Genomic DNA, 17,320 nt, shown 5'->3' on the forward strand with positions numbered 1-17,320 from the left:
TCTTCAGAGTCTCAGGCATAGAAAAAGATTGCTAGAAGTCATGTAAAGGCTTAAAAACCAACATTATTAGGGAATGGTCACTGAGTATCTAATGGGCACACCTGTTAGGTGGATGCTGGCCCCTCTACCCCAGCCCAGGCTGAGAAACAGTGAAATGGGAACAAATGTCTGAAAAACACTTAGTCACCATTTAAGACTCATCTACCATCTCCTTTCTTATTGTAAGCACTTTCTCATGTCCCCAGACTGAATGTGGGACTCTACAGTATGCTCCCTCCAAGAATCTACTTGCATTTGTCACTGGGCTGGTTATACTGCTCTGCCCTTTGCAAGGGCTGGGAGTTCCTTTGGATCTCAGTGACCATGTGCCCTTTACTTCTATATTTAGTATCATATAGGGCACAGCAAAGGAGCTCAAAAAATGTCTTTAGCATGAATTAATAAAACTCATGGGTAACTGTTCACTTCATAAATCTTGAATAGGGCAGTTTACAGTAGACCTTGCACCTTCCAGGACAGTAATGCAAGAGCCCACATATTATGGTTCCTTTAGTGGCAACTTCCCCAACTCCCAACACTGAGAGAAACTAGTTTGCTATAGGCCCAGATGCATGTGGGTCAGGAGTCTTGCTGCCAAGATCCAAAGCAGACAGTCTGGAGCATGTGTACACTGCCTTTGGACTCTGGAAAGTGTCACTGATATTCCCCAGGAAACTTGTGAAACCTCCTGTTTATAAAGGTTTCTCCATCTGTTATACTTTCCCTCCTCCTGCTTTTGGTAACACGGATGTTTGCATTCCACAAGGATTCCGGTCACTAAAAGGTCTGTTTTCTCCTGCTAGCACCATCCTCATCAGCCAGAGCCCAGACCCTGGCTCTCAAGGAGAGATCCTTGTCCAAGTCACCGTCTTCCTCATCCTGGATTGCTGCAAGTGCCTCCTGACCTGTCTCTCCAGATTCCAGTGTCTACACTCTCCTAATGTATTGCCCGCTCTGAAGTTAGACAAGTACTCTCAGAAGAAGTAGAATCTGACCATGTTAGATGGTATAAACTCACCAGTGCCTCCTCATAGCCTTGAGGACAAAGGTCCAAATTATTAGAATGGCCTGGCATGTGGCCCTGGCCTACCAAGGCTTACCTCCAAACTGTCGTCATCACACTCCAACACTGTAACCACATCAAATTCTTTGTTTCATAACCTTTCCATTCCAGCCCTACATCCTTGTACACGCTGTTTCCTCTACCTGGGGTATATTTCCCCTTCTTCCATGGAGAATGCCTATTTTTACTTTGAAACACTGCCCAGATGCCATCACTCTGTAAACCCTTCCCTGACTCCCTCAAGCAGAATCTCCTCTGTGCTCCTACAGCAAGTGTACAGAACATTTTTTGAGTATTTCTTTAAAACACTGTCTTGCCCACGAGTCTATTTATCTCAGCAATATCTCCTTTAGCCAGGATCCTATGTCACCCCCACTGCCCAGACTCATCTCTCACCTGGACTATTGTAATAGCAGCTTTGTGGGTTCCCTATCTCTGACTCTACCCCACTAATGTAAGTGCCACACTGTAATCAGTGGAACATTCTAAACCGCATGTATGAACATATCATTTCCTTGACCAAAATCCGGTTGGATCCATGATGCTTTCTAGGATAAAGTCCAAATTCCTTAGTACATGTCGGCCCCAAAGCACACAGACTGTAAGGTCTGGGGTGTGTCCTTCTCACAAAGTAGAGTGAGCTCTTGCAGCCTGTGGCTTCATGTCCGTGGTCAGCTGGTGTGGTTAACTGTGTCAGGAGCTGCTTCGGGACTGTTCGTATTTCCTGGTTCTAGGTCCCTAGGCTCACCAAAATAGTTGCTGCGAGGCCCCTACGGGCAGCACCGGACAAAGGCAATGAGCCTTGCTCAACTAGAACTCCTCAGGCTGCACTGATGGATGTGGTCCTGGCCTAGGGCCATCAGGGACCCACACTGCAGGGCCAAGATGGGGGCAGGAGCCCAGTTCCTTACCAGAGGGGCCACAGCTGCGGCTTGAATTCTGATTTGCAAGTTTTTTAAACTCCATGAGCTCTGCATGGTCTTTCTCATACGTCCTCTTCAGATTTTCCACGTACTGCATCATTACTTCTGTTGCCTTTGACATGCGCTTTTCCTGCAGGAAAGGAGAGCATGAGTGCACAGGGCAATTGGAGGAAAGGGTTGTTGGCACTTGTTTGCTCTGAGTTAGCCTGTGGGCTGGGAGACTTAAAAGGATACAGGGACCAATCTTAGATTCAACAGGGCAGCTCTGAGAGTTTGCTGTCTGTGGTGTGAGCTGAGAGGGGGACTCAGGCACTGGCACTCAGGGAGGACAAGAACAAGCCCAGCCACAATGCCTCAGGGGATGAGAGGTAGAAAAGTCATCTCTGCTGAGAGAACTCGTCAGGAAAGCTTCCTGGAGATAGCCACGTCCCTTGAGCTCTCCCTTTGTTGCTTCTCCCAGCCAGAATGACTTCCTGGGTGTGCTGCTGAGTCAGGTGCCCTTTCCTCAGAAGAACACAGGGGTGGGACAGCCCAGTGGCTTGTCCTTCCTTCATTCCACAAGAGCAGCTCTAGGCTCTGTCCCAGGAACACCCTGCTGATGCAACCAATGCAGCATAATAGGCAAGCATGGGCCTAGCAGCATTGGTAATAACATCTAGGTGCTTTGCAAATATTATGGTAAGCCTATATGACAGACACTATCATCATCTGCATTGGTTGGAGAAGTTGGAACACAGCTCAGTAACTGACCTGAGGTCACACAGTGAATCCTGGTGGAGCCAAGATTAGGCTTCAGGCAGTCTGATCTCATGACACCATCCTGGATCAGGGCGGTGTCCTGTGTGCTTTAGGACTTCAAAGTGGCTGAGAGGGAGCCAAACCTGAGCCCACACCCCAGCTCTGCCACTCACTAGTGCTATTACCTTCTGAAGTTTCATGTCTTCATTGTGGGGAAGCAGTTTTTCCTGAAAGTATGTTTACCAAATACTGGTTCCATGGGAGTTGAATAGGTATTTTATGAGAAAATAGGTATTTTATGGTTCTTCAGTCAAATACATTTAGGAAACACATAGGTAGTTTTAAATAGGCTTCTTCACTATAGGATTTCTCAAAGCCTTGATGGTGCCAGTATGTATTAGAAATCTCTAAGAAACGAAGGTAGTACACAGCAGTTCCCAAACTTACATGTTCACAGAAAGCTTTTACCAAGGAACACCTCAAGGTTTAGAGGTCCACCAGAAATACTCTTAGTAAAACGCAATAATGTACCTAGGATGTCAGGCACAGAGGAAGCCATCAATAAGTGGGATCTGTAGTTGTCATTGCTTACATTATTGCTTTAGATACTGTGGGCAGAACTGAGCTAGTCAGAGGACTGAGAGCTGAAGAGGCTCACCTGGCGGACGGCCCCCACCATCTCAGCTCTGCTGGAGAGGCGCGCAGCCAAGCGGTGCAGGACAGCGATATCCTCCAGCAGCTTCTGGTAGGTCTCTCGGTGCTCACAGTGGTGCCATAGTGAAGCTGAGGACTGGGAAGTGATAAGGAACATCAGCTGGGTTCCTCACATACCAAGACTTGATTGAGCTGTCACAAGACAAGCCCTAGTCCCCATCCTGGCTGAATAGAGTGGCCTCTGCAGGGTCTGGGTGGGGATTGGAGAAGTCCAATGTGGACACTCTATACCTGACTGACCTGAAACAAGGAAATCACACCCAGGTCTCTGGTTCCTAAGGCGCTCGCTTTGCCATCCCAGGTCACCCAGCCTCCTCTTGAGAAGTTGCCAAGGACTCAGAGACCTTACTCACAGCCTTGAGGTAACCAGGCCTTCAGGTCTCTGCCTTAGCTCCTCCAAGCTCTCTGAGGAAGACTCAGGGCCTTGGCCTGATTTCTCATGTCAGGATACTCTACTTGGTGACTGAGAGAAGCAGGATACCTGGCATAGCCCTAGGAGACAGTCCCTCCTCCAAGGATTCCCCCATCAGTCTCCACAATTACCGTAATAGAAGCTTTGAAGTTTTCCAGTTCCTTCTCTGTGTTCTCCTCTGTTAGGTTGCGTTCCCTTTCAGCCTGGTTAATTCTAGATTCCAGAGTGTAGCTGTCATTTCTAAAGGCCAAGGACAGTTGTACAAACACGTTCTGTTGGGAACAAGAGTGTAGGAAAGATGCTAGGAAGGGGTAATTACAGGGAACAAGGTCACGGGTGTGTTTCTTGCATGAGCATTTTACATTAGCTCCTGGAACCAGTCACCAAAGCAGCCATGCACAATAGAAATTCTCCATCCATAGTAAACTACACAAAAGATTGTGAAATAGTAACCTGAGGTTCATGCTAGGTTCTTTCCAGAACCAGAAGACCAAATGCATTTTACTGAAAAATAGTAAGAGAATAACACTTTGCTTTTTCCCGAATTTCAAGAAAATAACATCCTGTATTTAGGTTTAGGTAAACTCAGGCCAGCATAGCTGATTGTGTAAGCAGTTTGGATTCATGCTAGGATTTATTGCACATGAGTTTTGGAGGTTTTGCATGGAACCACTGTATTTATTTATTTATTTATTTTATATTATGTTAGGAACCACTGTATTTAAAGAAACTCCATTTAGAATGTAAGCCTTTTATTTATTTATTTATTTATTTTTATTTTTTATTATATTATGTTAGTCACCATACAGGTACATCCCTAGTTTTTGATGTAAAGTTCCATGATTCATTACTTGCGTGTAACACCCAGTGCACTGTGCAATACGTGCCTTCCTTAATACACATCACCAGCCTATCCCATTCCCCCACCCCCTCCCCTCTGAAGCCCTCAGTTTGTTTCCCAGAGTCCATAGTCTCTCATGTAAGCCTTTTTGACTTAAAGCAAACTTCAACCAGCATCTTGTGTGAGTATTATAAATTCTACACAGAAAGCAGCTTTAAGAAGCTTCCACAAGATTAAATAAGGCCAGGTATGATTCTGTTAGGAGAAGTTTTCTGGAACAAATTTTCCATGCCAAAAATTCAGGATGCATGAATGAAACTTTGCAAGGTGGACTGAGCAAACATGAAACTCCTGGCATGATAGGAAACCACTGGGGAGGAGAAGTAGACAGATGGCCTCTACACAGGAAGAAGCAATGGTCTTTATTTTTACACTCTTCATTTGCCCTGAGTCAAGTGGCAGCAGATTTACACCCTGGGGGTGAGTTAACTCTGTCTGAACTTCTGAGTTCATGTGATATGGCCCACAGTGGGTAGACATCTTCCAGACAGAACTGAAGACTTTGAACTGGCCCAATAACAGCAACGATGGCAACACTGGAAGATACTCCACATTGAGCATCTACTATATGCTAGCACTGTTGTGAGTTCTGTGCACCTTGGCTCATTTAACCTCACAACAAGCCTCTGCAATAGGAACTATTATGGGCACTTTCTGGGTAAAGAGACTGAGACCAGAGATGTCATTAACTTGTTCAAGGTGACATGGAGTAGTAGAGCCAGGATTCAACCTTATACTGTTTGATCTCAAAGCCTGTGCACTGTCACCATGCTGAGCACTGATTGTATCAGTATACATCTGTGGGTAGGAGCTGGCCATTAAACAAACCACCCAGAGCCCATCTTCACCAGTGTCAGTGGGTGGGGATTTTCTGTCCTACACAAGCCTCAGGCCAGTCAAACTTATCAGTAATGTTCAATGTTTATTTTTCTGTACATGAGTTATCCCCTTCATGGCTGCGTGTTATAGAGTCCTGAATTTAGTCAGAATATTTGGGTCTATATGTTGGTTCTGCTAAGCACTGGGTCTGGAGCCTTGGGTAAATTAGTTCATCCCTTGGTTTCCTCCTTTGTTCTAATTCCTGCTCTACCAACTTCTCTGAGCTGATTGGAGGATTAGTTGAAAGGATGGATATGAGTGTCTGATGAACTGTAAGTGCAATATCTGTGTGCAAGGTAATTGTTACTATCTGTGGCAGACATTTCACGTTGTCTGTCTTCCTCTGCTTATCCAGTCCACTGGGTCTCAGGAAGGGCATGTTCATTTTCTCATTATCAGTGGCAAACCATGCTATAAAGACTATAAAACCTTCTATCCTCCGAACCTGGAGTGAAAAGAGATTCTGGACTCATCCAGATTCTTACTCCCTTCCTTCTATCAACTCCAACATAATTGACTTGGAAACAAACTAGGCTGGTATCAGAGGTCCTCACCAGCTCACCTGGGATGCACTCTCTTTGTCCATCTACCCTACCCCTTCACCAGAATGAAGTGCGGGCAAATTCCTCTCCGCTCACTCACCAACCCTGTTGGGATAGCATCCCTACAGAGACAAGGAAGCCCCAAGGGGAGTGCTGGAGGAATCAGGGAAATCTGGTGAGCTGCCCAACAGCCTCCTCCCTTGGCTGAGCTACCTTCCTTATGTCTGGAGCCCTCAGAAGGGAAGAACCTTCTTCCTCTGGACCAAAGTTGAAAACTTGAAATCTGACCATCTGTTAATAATTTTGAAATAAATTTGATTCAATTCTGCAACCTCCCAGCTAACTTTGTGTATCTAAGTCATACTTTTAAAGAGCATAAACCATCCTTGAAGAAATGTGGAATTTCCAGCTACCTTCTCATCTCTGACCAAGTTTATCAAAATCTTCCATTACCTGGGGTGGGAGTCTCAGCAGTTCAGTAGAGCTGATCACAATGTCCACATTACCCCTTTTGTACAAAATTGTCAGGGGCAGAGGCTAGAAAAGGGAATGCTTTCAATAAACCCAGTCAAGCCCAGGCACTAAATTTCATAAAGCACTGGAATCACTTACCTCAACTTCCTTTTCAGTGAGCGGAGGGGCACTGTGAAAAAGAAAAGACATGCAAATGAACTATATCCAACCTATGAAATAAACTAAAAAATTACTTTGAATAACCAGCAGACTATGTCTTTCCAGGAATGTAGTAAGGCATCAGTCCTCCATCAGCACCTGTACTATCTGTGACTTTGGACAAGTTATTTAAGTTTGCTCATCTGTAAAATGGAAATATCTACCACAGGAGTGTTATAAGTATGTATACCTACATACGTATGTATGTATAAATGCATGTGTGTATATATGCACACATATATGACATCCACACATGTATTTATGTATGTATATATGTATAAATGTGTATGTGTACATATTTGTATATGCAAGACATCCACACTGAATAGGCATTCAGGAGATGCTAGCTATTATTATGACTAACTCACAGGCTTGTTGTGAGGACTTAGTAAGAAAATACGTGTGCTACATACTTTATAAACTGTACACATCTGAGTAGCCTTTATAATTTTTTCAGGGCTACCCAGGTCTGCAAAGCCTGACCCTCCTCTTGTCTCTGAGGGTTGTGACAAGAGTGGATGTGGGCCAGGGAATACAAGGTAGGAAAGAGTGGCCAGAGTTCTTCTCTACAGTGAGAGCCTCCTCTGATAGTTGGAATTAGAGACCAGGCAAGAAAGTCCCAGCCAGCACAGAGGTGTCATTCTGAGAGGTTCCTATTCATGTGTGACTCCCTCAGTTAGCAGTCCTTTTTTTCTGCACACTCACTCTGCTACTGCTGCTCTTGCTGTTGACTAAAGCTAGTCCTGTTCTGAAACCCAGACAATGTAAATAATGCACGGGCCCTTTCCTGTGCTGGGGTGGGAGGACTGGGAGGGGTCCTACCAGCGTCACAGGACTTGGCAACAGAGCACGCCATCGATAAGATTCTCAGGAAACACAGCTTCCTCCCTTTGACGGGTGTGGAAGGACCCCAAGAGCAAAGGTAGGGGTCAGTTATCTCTGCAAGGGGCTGGTTCTCACCCCTGACAAAGGACTGTGAGAGCCTTCCTGTGAGGATGAGGCAACAAGACCCCATGGCCATCAAGTCAGCAGAGTACAGAGCATGGGACAAACAACTGCAAAGATGTTTGATGCTGTATTACAATGCTTGTCACAACCCCACCCATTAGGCCCTTTCCTCTGTGGGCCAGCCAATATAATCTTGACTGTCATATAGGGCACATATTGCTTAAACAAATTTATCAAAAGTCGCTGAGCTTGCCTTTGACTCCTGGCTTTATTTGGATAGTATGTGAGGTATACATACTTTCATTATTAACCGAACTTACTATTTTGATAATTCACTTTCTACTTTTTTGCTATAGAACCCAATTTTTCAAAATGTGCAAAGCCCTGAAGACTCAAGGAGGTGTGTGTGATGAGCACTGGATGTTATACATAACTCATGAATCATTGAACACTACATCAAAAACTAATGATACAGTGGCTAACTGAACATAATAAATTTTAAAAAGCCACATAACATGGTCAGCTCCCGATGCGGAGAGCTATATCTTATGAACTGGTATAGACAGCTAGGGGGCAGAGCCATGGGCCTTCAAAAAACACAGAAGCCCAGCAGGTGATGCACTATGAGACTATTTGGGATGGCAATGCCTGCCTCAGAATTTAAACTCCCTTAAATAGACCTTAGAATAAAATCAAGGTCTTCTGTGAACCAGCCCCTACCAGACTTTCCTTTTCCCATTCTCCAGACCCACTGACCATTCTGTTCCTCAAACTCACCTCATTGTGGCCCCAGGGGCTTTGCATTTACTATTCTTTCCTTTTTTATCCCTACTTTCTTTCGTAATAGCTTTATTTGAAATATAATCCACATACCATAAAATTTAGCGTTTTATCATCTATAATTCAGTAATTTTTAATATATTCGCAGAATTATACCACCATCAATCACTGTGGTCAATTTTGGAACTTTTCGTCATCCCTAAAAGAAACCCTGTACCCATTAGTGATCTATCTCCCCCAGCCCCCATTCCCAGCCCTAGGCAATCACTAATCTACTTTCTCACTCTATGGATGTCCCTATTCTGGAAATTTCATATAATGGAATCATACAACATGTGGCTTTTTGTGACTGGCTTCTTTCATTTAGCATGATATTTTCAAGTTTCATCCATGTGGTAGCTTATATCAATACTTCATTTTTATGGCTGAATAATATTCCATTGTATGGATAGATCACATTTTATTTATCCATTCATTGGACATTCGGGTTATTTCCACTTTCTGGCTATTATGGAAAATGCCGTTGTTGAACATTTGTGTAGACACATATTTTTTTCATTTCTCTTTGTTATATACCCAGGAGTGGAATTGCTGGGCCATATGGTAACTCCATATTTAACTTTTTGAAGAACTGCCAAACTGTTATTCCAAAGTGGCTGCACCGTTTTACCAAGAACTCTCTTTTCTTCACATCCTCATCAATACTTAGTTTTTGTCCACCTTTTTTATTGTAGCCATTCTAGTAGATGTGAAATGGTAGGTATCTCATTAACATTTTGATTTGCATTACCCTAAAGATTGATGACGTTGCTCATCCTTTCAGTGCTTATTGACCCCTCACATATATCCTTGAAGAAATGTCTACTTAAATCTTTTACCCTTTAAAAAAAATTAGTTATCTTTTTATTGAGTTAGAGAATTCTTTATATATTCTGGAAACAAATCCCTTATCAAATACATGATTTGCAAATATTTTCTCACATTCTGTGGGTTGTCTTTTCACTTTCTTAATGGTATTGTTTGCATCATAAAAGCTTTCAATTTTGATGAAATACTATTCATCTGTTTGTTTTTCTCGTTGCTTGTGCTTTTAGTGTCATATCTAAGAAACCGTGGACTAACCCAAAGTATTGAAGGTTTGTTCTCATATTTTCTTCTAACAGTTTGATAGCATTAGCTCTACATTTTGGCCTATGGTCTGTTTTGAGTTAATTTTTGTGTATTGTGTGAGGTTAAAGTTATTCCAACTTTACTGTTTTGCATCCAGTCATCCCAGCACACCATTTGTTGAAATTACTGTGCTTTTTGCCTGGAAATGTCTTCACCAAAATCTTTGCATGGATGACTTCATTTTGACATTTGCATATCTCATATTAATTACTACTTTATCGTAGAGGCCTTCCTTGACCCTCTACCCAATGTTCCAGTCCTGTGTCATTCTTTGTATGTGCCTATCTCATGTCCTTTTAGCAGTTTTGCTATCTGGAATCATTCATTTAGTTACTTGAATGTTATTTGTCTCTCCACCTAGAATGTAAGCACTGTAAGAACAGGAACTGTGTCTACTTGTTCTCCATTCTAATGTCTGGCACATAATAGGCGCTCAATGACTACTTATTGAGTAAGTGCCTGTTATTGCTCCTATTGGTGTTTGATCCAGTGACATGTCCTCTCTGCATTCTTGTTAATCAGCTACTGACCATGTCCCTAATTTGGGTTCCACACCTGGTTTTTCTTTCTTTCTTTCTTTTTCTTTCTTTCTTTCTTTCTTTCTTTCTTTCTTTCTTTCTTTCTTTCCTTTCCTTTTCCTTTTTTCTTTTTTCTTTTTTCTTTTTTCTTCTTTCTTTCTTTCTTTCTTTCTTTCTTTCTTTCTTTCTTTAAGATTTTATTTATTGATTTGTCAGAGAGAGAGAGAGTGAGTGAGCACAAGCAGGGGAAGGGGTAAAGGGAGAGGGAGAAGCAGTCTCCTCACTGAGCAAGAAGCCCGATGTAGGACTTGATCCAAGAACTGAGCTGAAGGCAGACACTTAACCAACTGAGCCACCCAGACATCTCCAGACCTGATTTTTCTACTGAATTCATTCAACTTGCTGACTCTGTGAGCTCCTTTTTGGTATGGTCCAGTCCCAATTCACATAGCCCACATAGATCATGAAATCAGCTCCTTCATATTAAAACTCAAGTGTAATTTCCCCATATTTTTTCTAGCGGAAGGAATCTTGAAGTTCTGGCTTCCTTCTGCTAGGCAACTGTTTGCCCATCTATCCCAAGCCCCAAAGCAGAGATAGAGAGTTCTGGGCCCGGCCAAGGGCCTAAGTAGCAAACAGTCTTTACTGAGGCTGGGAGCAGGGAGCCTGGTTTAATGGTTGGAGCAGAGAGTCGGGGGATGGGCAATGTGGCTATTGACACAATGCATGAGAGCCACTGACCTCAATCTGAGAGCCTGGACCACAGGTTCAGGAGCTGCTCTTATTCATTGACTATGCAGGCCCACACAGGCCCAGTCTTGCCTATTGGTTTGTAGCTGGTGGCTGTTAACTTACTCAAGGAAGATAGAATTGCTCAGTTTCCATCTCCTGGGGAAGCTAGGGAAATTTAATAGGCTGGAGGTGAGCTCTAATGATACTAATCGTCTTCAACTTTACTGAGGGAAAAGAAGCCAATAACACTGTTCACCAGCCTTGTTCCTTACAGACAAAAGAGTACCAGTGATTGTTTGGTACTTTAACAGGCCCCTGGTATAGACGGAAGGGCACTGGGTCTGCAGTCAGCCCACCCCGAGTTCAGTTGTTGACTCTGTCACTTGCTAGCATGTTGCTTTCCCCCTTTTCCCTCACTGAAGATAAACAAAATCTTCCTTTTCTGCCTCACTAGGTTGTTACAAACACCAAAGGGCACAGCATGTAAACATGCTGTCTAACCTGCAGTGCTCTGCCATGCTTCTCCTTCAGTTTCCTGCCTCTGGACAGCACCTCTCTGCCTTCCCTGAGATGAACTGGCCCCACCCATGCCCTCCTCCAGCTGTGGATGTAGTCTGCTTCTGACTTGTTTCTGGCACTTTTCCTGATGCTGGCTTAGTTGCTAGGCCCCTCTGAGTATTGCCCTGAAGACTCTGTTTTAGGTGATGATAATGTACAGTTTGAATATCACATCCCCTGGGCAAAACTTGTTTTCCTTTCCCCCAAATCAGGGAATTGTCTTATGTCTGAATGCTCCTCCTAATGGCCTTTCCCAGGCCCACAACAATTTAGTCCCCAGGTTACTTGGGCTTGGCAGGATGCCTCAATTGCAGGCACCCACCCAATTCCTATTACTTAGTGGTACCCTCTCTTCTCTCCTTTATACTCCAAACTATTCACTTTTCAATCCAGTTATCAAGGGTCTGCCATGTGCTGACATGGTCTTAGGTCCCTGCTTGCACACTGTCTCTTCTAGGTAGTGCAGCATCCTACCAATGACAGTGTACTTATGACCTCTGTTGTATAGGTGAGGAGGCTGATGTTGGGCAAATGAAGTCACTTTCTTCCCATGTGTGGAAGAGCCTGGTAGATTTTCCAACCAATCTTTCTTTGTGTGGTTCCAAATGTTCTACGTCTGTATTTATGCAGATAATAGACCTAGAACCTCTCATTTTTGGGTATATGATAGATCTTGGATTGAAACCGTTTCTCCTGGGCCAAAGTCCACCATCCTCTGCTGCCATGAGCCTCTGGTGATACCTTGTGCCCATCTATGAACCCCACCTGCTCTCTGAGTTAGAACCACCTTACATGGCTCTTTATTACTCTTTTTTACTTTGGATGCATTAGCCCTGTCTGGACCATTAGACTTTGACCTTTCTGGGGTCAAAAATCAAGGCCCATGCTCCACTATGTCCCATCTAGAATCTAACACAGGGCCTACCCAATACAGTGTCTTATGCAACCCATGCCCTGATTTTACCTTCCAGGGAGAGACCTGTGGACCCGCAGTTTGCGCAGCAGCATGTCAGAAATATTGGGCATGACATCCAAGCCACTCTTTGGCTCTTCTTCCTCAATAGCTGAGGAGAGTTCAGAAGGGAGCCCTGAAAAAAACCAAAGTGCCTAACTTATAAAATGTCTGAAATTATAGTAGCACTGTTGGCACCTTGCTTCAGTTTATAAGAACCTAATTATATGCCAGGGGCTTTATAATTGTTATTTTATCTTCGCAATGATCCAGTGAGCTAGAACTTAATCATCTCATTTTACAGGTAGGTAAGTAAAGACTCAGCAAGGTTAATAACTTACTTAAAGTCATAAAACTAGTTACTATCACAGTCAGACTTTCAAACCAATTTGCTCTAAATTCTAGTTCTTCCCATTGCTCCCCATAGTACCAAGCAGGCTCTTGTGCCTGGGGTTCAAAGTTGGTTTCTGGCAACTGAAAGCTATAATATTTGGAAAAGTCCCCTCTCTTTGGCAGGCTTCTCAGGAGACCTGTTGCCCAATTACTCTTCCTCAAGTGATTTCAGTGGTTCAATCACCAGTGTCCTACCTAGAAATCTGGTTCCATATTCCCATAGATAGAAATAGGGTAAAGCTAAGGTCATTAGATCTTTTACAGATCTCAGAAATAGATGCCTCCTAGCCAAAAGAACCAATGAACAGCCTTTTATTATCTCATAAAACTATCCTGGGTCTGTGCTCTGAAAGCAGAAAGAACAAACCAAGTATTCTCTTTCCCATAAATCTTTCTCCTGTTTGAAGACAGCTCTTGCACCTCTCTAAAGCTTCCCTTCTCCAAGCTTTACCCTTGTTTTTCCAACTGCTCATTGTTATCTACTATGGCCCATGCCTTCTAGATATCATCCCCTACCTGCACACATTCTGGTTGTTGCTGTCCCAGATATGCTCTAATAAGCGCTTAACTCAGGAAGACATGGGCAAATGTCCCTGGCATTGACATTTGTTATTCATGCAGCATAGACACACTGTACCTTACTATGGGCTTATTGTACATTTAGGATGAAAAGCCTCAAATCTCTTTTACTTGAGCCAAATCAGGTGTCTTCATCCCATACAGTGGTTACTTTCCACTTGCATGCAGGAGTTATAGTTATCCATGTTCTACCATCTCTCATGGGCAGGTTTCCAACCAGCTCAGTCATTTTCCAGAATTGTAGGCCAGGCCAGAGGTCAGGACTAGAGGCATACTTGTGGTAGCTGTCTAAGTGCAGCTAAGATTGGGAGTAATGTGAATTAGGAGTTTCTCCAAAGGAAACCATGCAGAGAGAAGAGGAGTTATAGTTTGGCTTAAGGTAAAGAATATTTAAATATTTTGCGCTTTCCAATAACAGAACAGTATTCAGGAGTTTGCCGGTACTCAAGCTATCCCAGCAATGTCTAGAGGGCCATCTGTTGGAAATGGGGTAGTCAGTGATCCTTCCTTGGATATAAGATTGAACTAGATGTTCTCTTAGCTACCTGTCATCTTTTGGATTCTGTCCTGGCACTTACTGCTCTCTGACATTTCCATGTGACAGATGATAAACCTTGTGGTGCCTCTGGCCTTGCGATACCTTTATGGTTTCCACACTGTACCCACAAGAGAGATAATTAAACAGTGGACTCATGAGAAATCTCTATGATTTATTGAACCATACAAGAACTAATAATCAAGTGAAAGCCATACCAGGGGCTTTTGCCTAGAGAAGTTGCCTAGGTTGAGCCTCCCTTGCCCCACCAAAAAAATAACTAGGTAGGCCTTCTATCCCTGATAGGATGGATGTCTGAAGGATGATCCTAGAACTTGTGGATCCTAGAACCAGCCACCCTCCTCCTGAACTCAACAATTACAAAAAATTTTAAACCAACCATAAATATACCAGCAACCCTCAAATGTAAGAAAAGGCAATCATCTTTAAAAATAATGGCCAGAGAAAGACAGAACTTCCTAGGAATAAATGTAGAGCTCCTACCCTTGACAGCCCTTTCTTCTTCCCTCAAAGAATTATTACTGACAGGAAGATATAAAGAGGAAGAATTCTGGCAAGAGTGTAATACCACAGAATGAGAAGGGAAGTAGACTGAGGGGGTGAGCAGGCAGCCTCCAGAGGAGATTCAGAAAGTTTCTTCAGAAAGGAAGGATCTCCATGCCACTACAACAATACTCCCAAGAGAAAAAACTGCCTGTGCTGCTATTTGCTTTTCTTACTGAGTAGGAGGGGAGAGGAAAGGCAGAATGATTGCACAGCATTCTACCAAAGCTGATTATCTCAAACAATATGGAGGGATTTACCAGAAAGTAAGACAAAAGAAAAAATAAAACAAGCCCATCCAATGAAGTGTGGGCAGGAGACACATGGAAAGCCCCAGTTGAAGCTGCCCTCTACCCCTGACCACCACTTTTGAAAAATAGCATAGTGGCCAAACTCCTTGGATTTTGTCTATTTTTTCCTTCCTCTCTCTGGCAGGGGAGTGAGAGTGGCTGCTGGGAATAGTTGGGCCAAGTCTGGAAAATAAACACCTGGGCTAATTGTCTCTACAATTCTACCCTGAATTGGGAAAATAATCTATAATCTACTACTACTGTCCCAAAAGAAAAAGATATGCCCACACTGTGGTGTAATAAATGCACGCGTTGGACTATGAACAAAGCTATAGAGAAAGAGCGGAAACTAATCCCACAAACACCACTACCCACAGCTCCATCTGGACTTCCCCTCTTCCCCACCACCCAAGCAGTAATAAAGCAGACACAAAATACCCAGTCTTCAGCTAAGCACTGCAGGGGGACAGAGATCTCAGATAAGGTAGGAAGGAGTCAATGAAAATTGACCTTCACAATATCTAGGTAAAGAGAAAATCCAGGTGAAAATGTCCACATCAAAAAGAAATAAAATGAAAACAATGGCATGGTAACTACATGGCAGCTAAGAAAGACTGAAGTATTTAGAGATTAAATAATGGAACTGTAGTTGAGATATTGGTGAGAAATTTGCAGATCATGTTGTCTCTGAACTAATGAACAAAACAAAAGGAGCAACGAACATATTCAAAGATATATGAGAAGAAAATTTTCCTCACTTGAGGGAAAAGCTGAACTTGCAGATTGAAAGAGCATGCTATGTTAAGGAAAAAATAATATCTCTATCTGTCTATCTACACACACATACGTGTGTATATCCATAGACATATATATGTATCCATATCCATGTATACATATATGTATAAAGAAGTGTTTCTCCAGCTGCCCTCATGGAAAGAGTAAGCCATCTACAGGGAGACGTGGAGGTTGAGGGGCGCTGGAAATCAGCTGGTCTCAGACTTCTCTACAACATTAAATACAGTGTAGTATCTACAAAGTTCTGAGAGAAAGAATGACCCAGAATTTAAAACTATCCAAGCTGTCCTTCAAGAATAAAGGTAACATTTTTAAACATACTAGAATTCAGGAAACAGCACCTCTGAGCCCTTCTAGGAAAACTATTGGATAATAAAAACTAGCTAAACAAGACATAAATCAAAATCATAAACTTGGGAATGGTGAGCCATTGTAAAGGGACTGATGCTGAGCATTAAACCCTTTACATATAAGTTTAGGGCTAACCAGCTATGGAACTTACAGTTACAGAATGAAATGTAAATGTTACAGCCTTGACAGTATAACAAGAATAATTTATCATTTGTATATGTAGAGATGGAAGAATGGAAGAAATATGAAGGTGGGAAGAAATGCTGTCATTTTCATTTTTTCCCATAGGAAGTCAGTAATCCAAATTTGAAACATGTAATCTAAAAAAAAGTACCTCAATGGCTCCAAACTCTTAGTGCATTTCATAATGTATATTTTAAACTTCTAGAATCTAATCTGTTTTCTGGAGGAAGAAATTGCCAAAATTTAGCAATTCCTACAGCTTCATTCTGCTTTAATTGAAGTTTAATTAAATTTTCATACTTTTTATCTAAAATAAGTACATCTAGCAACCTAGCATAAAAACCTTCTTCCTTCCTCCCTTCCTCCTTCTGTTTTCGTGGGGGAAGAGGGCATTTGTTAGAAGCTATATTTACTTTCTTTGTATTTTTCACTATTAGTTGAACATTTTGATAATGTGCAGGAGGTATTTTAACAGTAGAATTATTTTAAACATATCTGCCTGTATTAGCTCGTTCCAATGAAAGCATTTGTTTCTGGCAATCTCCAGGACTTAGAAAAATAGCTTCTGGGGCTTCTGATTAAAGATGCTCTGAGACTCAGATGACCCCCCAAAATGCCAAAGCTATTGGATGGGGATAAACTTTCCTCAGATTGATCTTCTCGAGGAAGCCTTTTCCCTGTCTGAGATCTGAGGGCTCTGAGCTCAGACTGGGAGTGTCTAGAGGGACTGCCCACACCTCTCTCAACCTCCATGTCCATATATCCAACAACTTTCTAGACGTTGTCACTTGGATCAAGATGATGTAAACAATTTCAACAGCCACCATTATCAAACATCAACTTGCATTAGATGTAGTTTTCCATTCATTCCTTACAACAGCCTTGCAAGATAAATATTGCTAAGCTAATTTTCTGCAAACTAGGAAATTTAGGCTCAGCTAAATTAAATAGACTTCCCAGTGTCCCAGCTAATTAGTGGTAGAACCGGGATAAAAACTAGGTCTGTCAGACTGTGGCATCCAAGCTGCTCTCCACGGGCATTCAACACATCCAAATCCGAACTTGCTGTCTTCCTCCTCAGGTGAGCTC

At 42.7% G+C, this 17,320-nt stretch overlaps 1 protein-coding gene and 1 long non-coding RNA gene across 9 annotated transcripts in view; one reads left to right on the forward strand and one right to left on the reverse strand.

Annotated features, from left to right (window-relative positions):
• Positions 1-17,320, forward strand: part of LOC105236217 — a 161,925-nt gene that overhangs the window by 94,214 nt on the left and 50,391 nt on the right. The window lies entirely within an intron of this gene.
• The window catches only part of IRAG1 (inositol 1,4,5-triphosphate receptor associated 1), a 143,550-nt gene that overhangs the window by 45,844 nt on the left and 80,386 nt on the right, over positions 1-17,320 (reverse strand). For all 8 annotated transcript variants that reach the window (XM_034666562.1, XM_034666564.1, XM_034666565.1 and 5 more), the window contains 5 exons: positions 12,554-12,677; positions 6,824-6,854; positions 4,021-4,161; positions 3,422-3,553; positions 2,014-2,155 (listed from right to left, as the gene is read on the reverse strand). In XM_034666562.1, coding sequence (XP_034522453.1) covers positions 2,014-2,155; positions 3,422-3,553; positions 4,021-4,161; positions 6,824-6,854; positions 12,554-12,677 — 570 coding nt within the window. The remainder of the gene's footprint in view (positions 1-2,013; positions 2,156-3,421; positions 3,554-4,020; positions 4,162-6,823; positions 6,855-12,553; positions 12,678-17,320) is intronic.

Source organism: Ailuropoda melanoleuca, chromosome 8 (genome assembly GCF_002007445.2).
Source record: "Ailuropoda melanoleuca isolate Jingjing chromosome 8, ASM200744v2, whole genome shotgun sequence".
In the NCBI taxonomy this organism is placed as follows: domain Eukaryota; kingdom Metazoa; phylum Chordata; class Mammalia; order Carnivora; family Ursidae; genus Ailuropoda; species Ailuropoda melanoleuca.